This window comes from Juglans microcarpa x Juglans regia, chromosome 5S, assembly GCF_004785595.1.
Source record: "Juglans microcarpa x Juglans regia isolate MS1-56 chromosome 5S, Jm3101_v1.0, whole genome shotgun sequence".
Classification (NCBI taxonomy): Eukaryota; Viridiplantae; Streptophyta; class Magnoliopsida; order Fagales; family Juglandaceae; genus Juglans; species Juglans microcarpa x Juglans regia.
This window is the reverse complement of record NC_054603.1, coordinates 10,493,663-10,505,876: the sequence shown is the minus strand read 5'-3', so window position 1 is coordinate 10,505,876 and position 12,214 is coordinate 10,493,663. Positions and strand designations below refer to the sequence as shown.

Here is a 12,214-nt window from a genome sequence, read left to right as displayed (position 1 = left end):
AAACCATCTCAATCGAACTTCGAAAAGTCGATTTTTAAGATGAAATTTACTATGCATCAATTACTATTCATTCTCACACTCCATACCTCTAACTTTTCATTGGGTGTGAGGGTATTTTTTATAGAAATATTCTTGATAGCAACCCCTGTATGGCATCAACCATTGCACACCATACGTGACTGTACTTTTATTTTTCCCTCCCTCCTATTGAAACTAACATTTGAATTTTTCCGTATTGAACCCATACCTTGCGGGTTGTCAAGAGAAACAAGTTGGAAATTCTGATGGTTCTCTTGCAAAGAAAAGGTTAACCATAATTGAGTTCCTAATTAACTCGATCCCTTAATTACATTGGAGGAGGGAGGATAATTAAGAAGAAAAAACAAAAGGACCTTGCTTGTGATTATTACAGAACTTATGGCAAATTTCGTCCACTAGAGGTTCAAGATTAAGATCAAGATAAGAGTTATTTTCTCGCTCTCGGCTTGCAGTCAACGACCGACAATGAGTCTGACTACTCCCTACCACTCTCCCAACAAACGCCCGCTAATTAAGAAACGGGAACGGAGCCGCAACAGTTTGACCCAAAAAACCATTGCCACCGCCAATCTCGTCAACTCAACGGTGCTGCTTTGGCTAGGTGCTCCGGTCGGTGGGAGAGCAATCATTCGGCGATGGGAAGTTGGTCTTGGCCTTGGAACCGTGGAATTCTCTGGCCGCAGCGTCATATAAGACACGCGCTGCTGCCGCGACCATGTCGAAGGTTTCGAGCCAGACCCGGCTCTTCTTGTCGGGGTCTCGGATTTCAGCGGTGTAGCGGCCCCACGGTCTTCCTTACTCCCCTATAATGCATCTCTTTGTCGTTGGCAATAGCCCTTCCAATATTGCTTCCCTTTCTCACTCCAAGGCTTTATTTCACTTTGATAGCCATTCTCGTTAATTATTCAAGTAGAAAGGTGGGGAAATTTTGTATGCCCAGAAGAGAGAAACAAGTATCAGGATCACGTGATTCTGCGTCGTAGAGATGATGAGTTCGTCTTTGGGTTATGGTGAAGAAGGGTTACAAAGAGATGCAAGTTCAATACGGAAGCAGGAAGAGGAAATAAAAAAAAAAAAAAAAACTATACCAACATAAGGTGTGCTACGGATCAGCCGTGAACAATGGCTGATCTGTAGCACAGCTCTTTTTTATAAGACATGTTATATTTTTTATAGAGTGTAAAATGTGAGATGACAGATAGGGAGAGAATTTTTCCTTCATGATATCCCCATTCCTCAAACCTCGTGAGCCCCACTGCCCACTTTCACGCGTGCTCGATCCGACGGCCACTATGTTATCCGCATTAGGCGCAAACCATTTCCGTAGCCCAAAACTCTAATCCAACGGTTCCTGTTGTCCTGTTCGATTCCTCCCCGTCCGAACCCTATCGCTCACAGCCCAATAAAACCCCAGCCCGGAAGGCGGAAATAATTCAACACATCCAAACACTACCCACACCTCTCTGTCTCTCTGTCGAACCCATACTGTCTCTTTTGCAGCTCTGCACCGACTTTAATCTATAGATCTTCAGCATATATCGGGGGGAAGAGCTTCGGAGAAACCCTAGGTTTGGACCTCTCTCTGCTTTTGTCTACGTGAAAAATCCCTTCTCAGAACTTCTCGTAGTTTTTTGGTTCGGGAGCTGTTAATATATTTTATCAATGGATTTGCTTTTTCGTATCTTCATAGTCTACGGCTTTCGTATGTTATTGTGATCTAGGATTTCGTTTTTCGTGTCTACTAAGATCTACTATTTTTTATTTGATTTTCTCAGAAATTAAACAGAGATATCTTTGCTTTTTTATTTCGCTTCGATTAGTCTTTTAGTTGTTCTATTGTTTTCTCTACGATCCCTTGCAGTCGAAGTTGGAGTTTGTTTTTCTTATAGAACTGGAAGGAGAAAAATAAAGATGCCTTGGACTTCCTCTTCAGCGAATTACGAAATGAACTGCGTTCGCTTGGTGGTGTTCTTTCGTGTAATACTGTAGCTTTATTTCGTCCGGGTGAGACTCTCTCTCTCTCCCACACACAGCTGTGGTGATCATAATTTATTTCTTTGAATCAGTTTTCTTTTATTTGAATCAGATTATGAATAAGAAAGTTTAATTTTACACGATTCTATTCAGGGCTAAATAAGGTGTGGAAAGAATTGGAATCTTAAGATTGATCATTGTATTGAAAGTCGTTTTGTTTTTCACATAAAAATGAGGGCCTGCCTCTAGAAAAATTATAAGTTTAGTACGCGCTGATTGGATATACCTAAAATTTCCCGTCTGGTAAGATTTATCATAGGAATTTTTTTTTTTTTTTTTATTGTTTAAAATTTACTCACAAGTTAGCATTGATTATGTGGTTGTTTCTCATCACTTTTTCTTCTCTGTTGATGATCTGAGGCGGGTTTTCCTTGATATCTGTTGTCTGTCGGTTGATTGCAGGTGTTTTGTGAAGGAATTTCTTATCTAGTATTCCTTTTTTTATTTTAAACTGGTGGGAGTGAGAATGTACATTGGAGTTACCATAAAAAGATATCGAGCAGTGAAAGAAGTTGGGCAGATTAAAATGAGTGTCAGGGTCATCACATACTACCAATTGATACAAGCTTGCCAGGTAAATTATCTTCCTATTTTCTTGCTGCAAATTACTTCTTGACATCTTTGACTCTTTTTCTATTTCTTGTTTCCTTCCACATTGCTTGATCATTATGTGATGCTTCTGAAGCCCTTATGATATATGGATGGAAGCTTTTATGGCTACGGTGGTTTCAATCTTTGTTTAGTTCCACATGATGAGGTTGAGGCAAGGGAGCTATGCCCCACCTTACAATACTCCCCTTCACACCCAATCTTGGGCCTTTATGTTTGTTTCCAAGAATGCTTCTGCATTTGGAGGGAGAGAGAGAGAGAGAGAGAGAGAGAGAGAGAGAGAGAGAGAGAGAGAGAGAGAGAGAGAGAGAAGGGGGGGGGGGGCACCTGGGTTGTACAAGAGGTATAGTCTGCCTCCTCTGTTGGATCATGCATGCTAATGATTTTCATTTCTGATTTGTCATTTGTTATAACACATGGCTAATTTTGTGGGAAGAGAGAGATCTGGGTTGTACAAGAGGTATAGTCTACCTCATTCATTGGATCCTGCATGTTAACGATTTTTCATTTCTGATGTGTTGTGTTATAACCACATGGCTAGTTTTGTGCAATGAAAGCATCAATTTCTCTATTAAATTGTAGACATATCATTGTGTGATGATGAGTGGATGTTGATGTAAATAATTGATGAAGGGGTCCAATAGGAAATAATTAATACAGGGGTCCAAGAGATACATTATTAGGTGACTTCACATGAATTTTCCAGCATGCATGTGAATTTGTTTGTCTGCGAATACCATTAACAGTAATGCGAATACCATTAACAGTAATGTGAATACTCTTTAGCTCAAATGAAATTGTCAGCCCAAAAAAGAAAGATCATGTGAAAGTTTCAAAATGCCATCTGCTTTCAAATGAAATAGATTGTGAATATTTTGTTTTTCATCTTGAAATCTTTGCACCTTTAACTCCATGGAGACTTCAAGCAGTCCAGAATAACTTTGGTCATGGGACTGTCCATTTATCTGAGGTTGCATCATTTTATTTTGGAATTGCTTCATCCACAGAGGGATCTAACAAAAGTAAAACTCACAAACTGATATTGTTTGATATGGTACGTTAGATTTTTTTTTTTTTTTTTTTTTGTAAAGTAGATTTGACATATTACATCAAGTTATGTCAATTTGAGTTTACTTTGTGAGATTGCTTTGTGGATCTAGCACTTTACTTTTATTATACCATTGCTCAGTTTTAACTTATGAAATCCTGCTAAGTGTTTGATATCTATAGTTCTCTTTTCATGGACTTTTTGGGGACATCTCCCTTCTGATTGTATGTCTTGAACACAATTATTACTTTACCAATAGTGCTGTTATTATAATAAATGTTATTATTATCATCATTATGTTTATTACAGGCTGAGTATTTCCGTCAGTTGCTTAAACCTGTTACGTAGTCTTCTATTTTCAAGTTCTGGGACACTGGGATTTGGATTGACTGCCTTTGATTGGATTCATACTAAAGAAGGCAGTGACAGAGACGAAACATTTGATGATGGCAACTGTTTGTTTGGAAAAACTGCCGGGAACGTCGACACTTTAATCAACTAGTTAGTATTCTCATCACCTTAGGCACCTTCATCCAATTGAGGTTTGTATAATTGCAAGTGTAGAAGTGGGAACTCCAACATTTCTTCAGACTTTTAATTACGTAGGAAATAGGAATATCGATGCAGGGTGACCAGCAATTTTTCCATGAAACGGCTCTACCAAATCAAGAGGGGAACAGTTATGTGCACACTCCAGTTGCACCTGCTTTTGATGCACTGTTGAATTCGAGTGCTAGGTACTCGACACCTTTTCATGGTATCGAATTTCAACCTTCTGAGGTTTGCCCCAAGAATTTTATTATCTTTGATCAAACAGATCACCGGAGCCAGATTATGTTCCATCCTTGGATTTCCAACAAATGTAGTGCTCCTGGCACCGGTGCAACCTGCATTGAAGTGAAAGAAGTTGATCGCATGGAAAGAGAAATATCATTGCCACTGAAAGAGGATTCAGATGATATTGATGCATTGTTGAGTTTAGAAGAGGATGGACAAGAATATGATGATGAAGAGGTTAGCACAGCCCGAACTAGTGGAGATCATAGAAGCTCGTCCCCAGATTCTTTCTCCAGCTATTGTTCAAAACCAAAGAAGAGTAGATTTTCTTCTTCTATTCAGAAGTCCTCGAGCAGCAGTGACAGCTGCAACAATGAAAGGAAACGGCAGAAAATGAAGAAGATGGTGAGGGCATTGAGAGGGATAGTACCTGGTGGCAATCAAATGAATACTGCTGCTGTGCTAGCTGAAGCCGTTAGGTACCTCAAGTCTCTCAAGGTTGAAGTACAGAAGCTTGGAGTTGGGGATTCAAATGATGTCTAAAGTTTAAAAGCCGTGGTAAGGATGACTGAACCCTCTCATTCTTGTTCTCTCTCAATTAAGTTTATGTATTATTTAGGTCACCACCTGCATCCTCTCACGCTTGTTCTCTTTCGATTGCAACAAGATGGCATTAGGGGAATAATAATTGCCATTGTCAGAGACTCACTGTTGTGTAACAAAACCAATTTATACTTGTATTAATGGAGTCTGCTCCACAAACAGTGACTTGCGTGTTTGAACTGTTAGTTTCTACTATGACCTCTGCTTTATAGTAATTGGAGGGACAGCCACCACTTCGATCTATATGTTGCCATCGGCTTTGGAGCTACGATATAAATGTGTGATAAATCTATTTATTTGGTGTTTATTCCTCTCTCTCTCTCTCTCTCTCCTTTTTTTTTTTTTAATTTTTTTTTTGTTTTTGGTTTCCAAGTTTCCAGTGTACCAGTCTCCAGCATCTGTTTAGTATCTATATTCTTTACCGGGTGTTAACTTCAACTTGGATTATGTCAAATCTAAATGGGTACCTATGTAACACCCCGCTCCCCAATAAATTTAAAATTTTGAAAGAACCGGTGTACTACTAAATTTGAAACTTCAAAACTTTTCTTCTAACAAAGCGTCAGATATAAAAGATTCTATAAATAAGTTAATCTTTATTAAATGTTTAAAATTTAAAAGAGATTTTACAGAATTACTTATTTAAAATCAATAAAGTCTCATATGCTTATCAAAATAATTTATTAAACTAAAAATAATAAAACCAAGCATGACATAAACAATTGGGGCCTTTGCCTTGTCTCGTTGGGCCAAGTCCTATCTTACAGTTTCATTCTCATAAGAAGCATCACTTGGGGTGACTAAAACATAAAAACATATAAAAATGATTTGAATACTTAATAAGCAACACATCATATAGTAAATATAATAAACAAGGTTTATTGAAAAATATTTATACTTATAAATACATACGTAAATAACATGAACATAAACTTATCTTTCACTTGTCATTGGCCAATACTTACTGTTGACTCTTGTGAATTAGGGTTAGCGAATCTAAGTAGATTCTGAATCCGACCGTAGCATATGTTGAATCCATACATAAGAAAGACACAGTGGATGCACTATCATCATATACAACCTGGCAATACAATATGCCCATAACATATGGAAGATGTATCGTCTTCTTATCATAACATAGTGCATTACGTATCTTATCATTCATATTTCATCATAATCATATTTGCATACTTGTCATATGATATATTTCAAATGAAATCACATTCTTTCATAAAATGTCGTGATACATGTTTTCTCATATAAAATTATGATTTTTCATAAATCTTTCGATGCACAACTCCTTTCATAAAATCATAAATTTTCATAAATATTTTAATGCAGAATCTTCACATAAATCATGGATTTTCACAAAATATCTTGATGCATAATTCTTTATGTAAAATTATAAATTTTCATAATTTTATCATGACTTGGATATATAAAAATGAGCTTCCAATGAAGGGCGTATATGCATAATACTTTTATAAAAGACACGTCGTTTACCGTACATACATGTAAATGTATGATCATGCTACTTACCTCGCAGCGTTAATATAATATTTCCCGTATAAAATCGATCACATGAACTAGAATAAGAGAGAAAACGTGAGGGATGTTAGTGGACTATAGGTGCTTTGCATGATTTTGGGTAAGCAGAAACTATACTGGGGCTTGAAGTGGAATGAGATATTCGTAAAGTGCATGAGACTAAGTGTATATATAAGGAGTTGGTTTAAGAGTTTTAATGTGAAGATGATTTGTAGAATTGTAAGAGAGTTCTATTGGGGCATGAATCCTAGTGGAAGGTGGAAATATGCATGGCTTAGAATTTGAGAATACAGTTGATTAAAAAGTGTTAACGTGAAGATGACTTGTAAAGTTGTATCTATGTTGGAATTGGATGCTGACAAGTTCGACCAAGGTCATGATTATTCAATGAGAGAGTTTGAATTTAAAAACATGATCTAGTAGTTCATTCAATGTAAGATTAGCAATGACTGAGAATGCATATAAGACTTCAATCAGTAATGGTTTTAAATTAAAATAAATTTCTAATGGTTGATCTTTAAATTCTAAAAAAGCTCTAACTTGTTCAATAAATAATAAATAAGATTTAACCTAGTTATTGAACGTAATTAAAATTTTTAATTAATATTCATAATTTATCACTCGTAAGCTTATCCAATATGATTTATTAAATATAATTTAAATCTAATAAAAATTATGAATATTTCAATTTTGAAATTATAGATCCTGATACTTACAAGCTATCTATTTAGTCATTATTTATGTTAAGAATGAGTTCTGATGAACACCCTTCTCTCAGTTGTGTAGGATGTTATTCTTTAGCATGCAGTGCATTCTGCAACACCTCCCCCCCCCCCCCCCCCCCCCCCCCCCCCCCCCCCCCGGGCGGGCAGACCCAGTAGTTAATGGTGTTAGTGGCGCGTAATCTTCACTCTTGTTTTGAGGGTCGATTTGTCAACTTTGGTGCCGGATCCAAGTTGCTTGTTTTTTATTTTTATTTTTATTTTTTAAAGAAAGATGCCCCGCCAATAGCAGCTAAATCACTTTATGTGAGCATGACATCTCTGTCACTGTCTTCTTCACTTTATGAACGCATCTTGTATGCTCTTTTTTTCCTTGTCCTTTTCCTTTTTCTTTTTTAATTGGTTGGTGGACAAGAACGCGAAAATGGTCGTGTCAATATTTCGATACCATCAATGTTTTCACCTTCAGCGGACCCAACTTAATGCTTGGTTGCTTCTGCTCCCAAAATTTCAAAAAAAATGATGGAAGATTAATTTTTTATTTTTTATTTTTTGGGTAAGTTAAATTCTATAACTTGTTCTCTGGTATTTCTAAGCCTAAAGGCCTTGATGAATTAATTCGATGTTAACTCTCATCATATATCTAATGGAAAAATGTAGCATCGGATTAAGAATTTTCTCTTTAAATTATAGATTTACTTACGGAAAGCTTTTTGCTAAGGGTTTGTTCACTTTCAAGATTAGTCAAGACGTCCCTGGACATCCGGTCTTAATAAAAAAAATATAAAAAAATGTGAAAAAATTAAATTGAAATTAATATTTTGAAGATAATTGGATTAAGAATTGAAATCTTATCAATTTTCCAATTCAAACTGAGGGAGAGACAACCCATATAGGCAAAATATTAGATGATGTAAAACTTTATATGCACTTGGACAATCGTGGCTTTATTATCCTTGTCAACAAACACCAACATCCTCCATCGAATAATTTCTCAAAGATTCAATTTTGAAATCATCAAAAGGACTTTACCCGAAATGAAATCATTAAAGGGCAGAAGAGTTACAGGATTATGATCCCCACCCTATTGATAAAAAGTTTATAAATCTCATGTTCTTTTCTTTTTAGTTTTGTTTTGTTTTTTTTTTTTCAAGGTGTTGGTGGGTTTGCTGATCATAACAGTTTCAAGTTTCAACCGTTGAAAAACTGTGACGTAAGAGATTGCAGATAAACCATTGGTCTATTTAAAACATAAAGCATGAATTAATAAGAATTGCCATACTCATTGCAACATATTGAAATGCAGGTATCATTTGTCTCTTACCTCTGCAAATCATTATGGTTTGAGTTTTGGGTGGAGGCGAATTGCCAGCTCTTTAATGCTGTCTTTGGATTTAGTACATTTTTTTTTTTTTTAGGATTAAAGATTAGCAGATTTGGTCATAAATCTTTGTGGTAGTTGGCCAACAGCAAAAGGTCTGAGATGGACAAAAAAATGTGACAGGATGGATCTGATTTAAAAATTATAATAACATAAAGGGTTAATAATCTTTTAAAAAGAATCTCAAATATTGTTAGAATTTATATTTTTAATATTATTTTTATTTTGAAATTTGAAAAAAATTAAATTGTTTATTTTATTTTGTGTGAAAATTTAAGAAATTTGTAATGATTATATGAGATGAAATAAAATGAGAATGATTGCAAAAACAAATCAACTTGTAAAATCAAACCAAACGAGCACAAATCAGCTTGTAAAATCAAGAGCCATTTGACAAAATATATGGGGGAAAAAAGCAGAGGCAATTGCTGCCCACAATCAGCCTTTCAAAATTTACTACAACTGGAGAAAGAGAATCATCCCTCACTTAGCATTCTGTCACCATATACATACATGCCAAGAATGTCGAAAGCGTGGTAAACTGGCAAGCAGCCACCTTTGGATTGTCCTCCGATTGCCAATATGTAACGCCGCAGTCTATGTTAATCCCATCTTAATGCCAAGTCAGTTTCCATTCAGAAATTCCAGCCTTCTTCCCAAAGCTGGCCGGAGAAGAGCAGTCATTATTTGCATTCAGAAAGACAACTATATAGGACTCCCTCTTGATGTCTGCACAGACCAAGTTTAAAGATAAGATGTGAAAACGTATTTCAAGTTAATGAGAACAGCCAAGTCATCCATGGAAGAGAGCTCCTAATAGGGCATCAAAGCATACGAGATACGTACAGGACTGATGCATAAGGATACAAAAGAAATACAAATCTACTACAGAAAAAAAAGGACATGACTCTTTTCCATGAGAAAAATGTCATATACTAAATTCTTCCATCAACTGTCTAGTATTTTCTTGATCTCAGAACTCTTTTCAGAGAATCTTCCATGTCATACTAAATTCTTCCATCATTAGACGTGTCAATATCAGATAATCAGTAGGTCCTAGATAGTCCGATCTCTTAATTCTCATCCCTGTTTAAATTATTAAGAAACGCATAAAAGTTTCCTCCAATATTCCTATCTTACTGTCAGAAAAGCCAATCACTCTTTATTTGGTTGCTTCTTTTGCCCCCACTTTATCATAAAAGCCCCATTTATCCTCTCCCCTTTTGACCTTAATTCACCTTATAATCCTGAAAGGAAGTATGGTTGGTTGGCTTTCTTGAGTCTGTTTTGTTTTACACTAATCCACTCCTCTGATTTTTTTTTTTTTAATTATAAAAAACGAGGTCAAGCCTCTTATTATTAATCCTCACTAAGGTGGAGGAAATCCACTCCTCTGATCAAGATGCTATTTCATGTCACCATTGTTCCCTCTTCTAACTCAATAGTCAATATGTTCAATCTACAATATCTCTCCAGCAGAAAATATTATCTCTTGTTTTGAGTTCCACCATCACTTTCTGCGCAATTCAAGTCATCATCATCAGGTAAAACTAGCTAATTGGAAATCTTAAATAAATCATCATTAAACTTGTATTTGTGACTGCTGCAAATTTGATTTACTATCTCATCATTTTGAAATCCAAAATGATCCTTAACTGTTTATTTTAATAAAGTGTCCAGCAAGAGAATTATTTTGATGATGTGAAACCTCACCACGGCAAGGCCCTTTGGACCCACCCCTTGGAAGTAAACCCATCCAACTAGTAAGTAAGTAAATTTTCTAGATCAGCAAACATTACTGCTAAAAAACCTCGTTTCTGACATTTTAATGCTTTGTCAGAGAGAGAGAGAGAGAGAGAGGAAACTCAGGAGTTGTGTCATTTCCTTCATTGAATGATAAAATTGAAAAGCACCTCCAAATCAAATAGACAGGGTTGAGAATTCCAAATTAACAAGATAAAAACCTAGGTTCATGCATTCATGGATGAACCAGCAAAGAGGATGTCCAAACCTGATTCTGCGTTGCAGCTGTCCAGCGCTGAGGATTTTGCACTACAGCTGAACTATCAGCGACAAAAGTTATCGTACTTGCTTCTCGTGGTTTAGCTGAGACTGATGTGGGTAGTTCTCTCATGGTCCATAATATAAAGGCTGAGGGTATTGATGAACCTGCAACAACATGATCTTCATAAGTGTTCATTATATCTTCATTAAGGTAGTACTGATTGATCCCTCATAAACAGGAGAAATTTCATGCTATGCCCTGCTTAAATGTTGTCGAGCATTACTTATAAAAAAAAATTTTTTTAACATAACTTCTATAAACTCTGACAATTGTAAACAGACATGCCATAATGGTAACCTCAATAAAAGTTATCAAACATCAAGGAAAAGCAACTTTCACTCTACTTATTTAAAGGTGGGTGGTGTTGGAGTGACAACTGGCATGTAATCGGATAAGATTAAAAAACACAAACACGTTTCATAAACAGAATTATAGAAGGGCCGTCTATTTTTTTTTTTTTTTTTTTTTGTCTTCCAAATCATGAGATGCAAGCATTTTGTGATTACAACAATGGTGCGACGTCCTGGAAAAAAAATTAAATTAAAATAATACAAAGATGTGATAAATTACACAAAAAAGAAAAAAAGGAAAAAAAAAAAAAAAAAAACAATCGTGTGAGGTGCTCTTTGAATCTGCAAGTAACCCAAATTTTCTTCAACTGTCATGAAACTTCCAAGTTCCAATGTCTAGTCTTATGTAGAGCTGCCATGGTCTTCTTTTCTTACGAGTAAGAAAATTTTATCGAGGCAAGTAAATAGGCATAGCCCAAATACACAGGAAGTATACAAATGCGCAAAACTAGTTACAAGTCAGGAACTAAAAAAAGAAACAAGGAAATCAGGAACTGGAAAAGAAACAAGGAAATCATGAACAGTAGTTCCATTGAATACAATGGCTGAAGCCCAAAGAAATAAGGTGTTAAAAAAGAAACATCTGAGTTCGTCCATTGAGTGTTCTTTATATTCATAGCACCGGCCATTCCTCTCGAAACAAATACACCACAATGAAGTTACCCTCAAGACTTCTCCAACAGGCAAAAATATCCACCACCCTCCTAGGCATCACCCATGCCACTCCAATCCTATTAAAGACCTCATACCATAACATCCTTTCCATCTCACAATGAAGTAACAAATGATCCACCGATTCGCCACATTTAATCCATAACAATTAAATTTTATGTAGCATCAATCCATAACAATTAATCCTCGTGTCCTAAGATTGTCCAAGGTCAGAATTTTCCCAAGGGAAGCAATCCAACCAAAGAAAGCAACCTTGGATGGCACCTTACTCCTCCATATACACTTCCAAGCAAAAGAGTGTACCACATTCTGACCAGACAACACCTTGTACATGGAGCGAAGTGTGAACTTCTTATTTCCGCTATA

At 36.0% G+C, this 12,214-nt stretch overlaps 2 protein-coding genes across 3 annotated transcripts in view; one reads left to right on the top strand and one right to left on the bottom strand.

Annotated features, from left to right (window-relative positions):
* Positions 1-1,455: 1,455 nt before the first annotated feature.
* Positions 1,456-5,353, top strand: LOC121267371 (transcription factor bHLH144-like). Of its 2 annotated transcripts, XR_005940974.1 has the most exons (5): positions 1,456-1,607; positions 1,901-2,043; positions 2,476-2,647; positions 4,040-5,104; positions 5,164-5,353. XR_005940974.1 is itself a non-coding variant. In XM_041171243.1 (4 exons), the coding sequence occupies exon 4, from the start codon at positions 4,352-4,354 to the stop codon at positions 5,048-5,050; it is 699 nt and encodes a 232-aa protein (XP_041027177.1). In that variant the 5' UTR covers positions 1,456-1,607; positions 1,901-2,043; positions 2,476-2,647; positions 4,040-4,351; the 3' UTR covers positions 5,051-5,107. The 2 variants fall into 2 exon arrangements, 1 of the variants encoding a protein (XP_041027177.1); XM_041171243.1 differs by lacking the exon at positions 5,164-5,353 and having other exon boundaries at positions 4,040-5,107.
* A 3,813-nt stretch (positions 5,354-9,166) lies between these two features.
* LOC121267370 (tobamovirus multiplication protein 1-like) overlaps positions 9,167-12,214 on the bottom strand; it is a 31,202-nt gene continuing 28,154 nt past the window's right edge. The window contains exons 12-13 of the mRNA XM_041171242.1: positions 10,773-10,930; positions 9,167-9,490 (exon numbers count right to left, since the gene is read on the bottom strand). Of these exons, the coding sequence (XP_041027176.1) occupies positions 9,467-9,490; positions 10,773-10,930 (182 nt within the window). The 3' untranslated portion in view covers positions 9,167-9,466. The remainder of the gene's footprint in view (positions 9,491-10,772; positions 10,931-12,214) is intronic.

Excerpts from the sequence above, each read along its gene's own strand:
- LOC121267371 (XM_041171243.1), top strand. The coding sequence starts at position 4,352 with ATGCAGGGTGACCAGCAATTTTTCCATGAAACGGCTCTACCAAATCAA.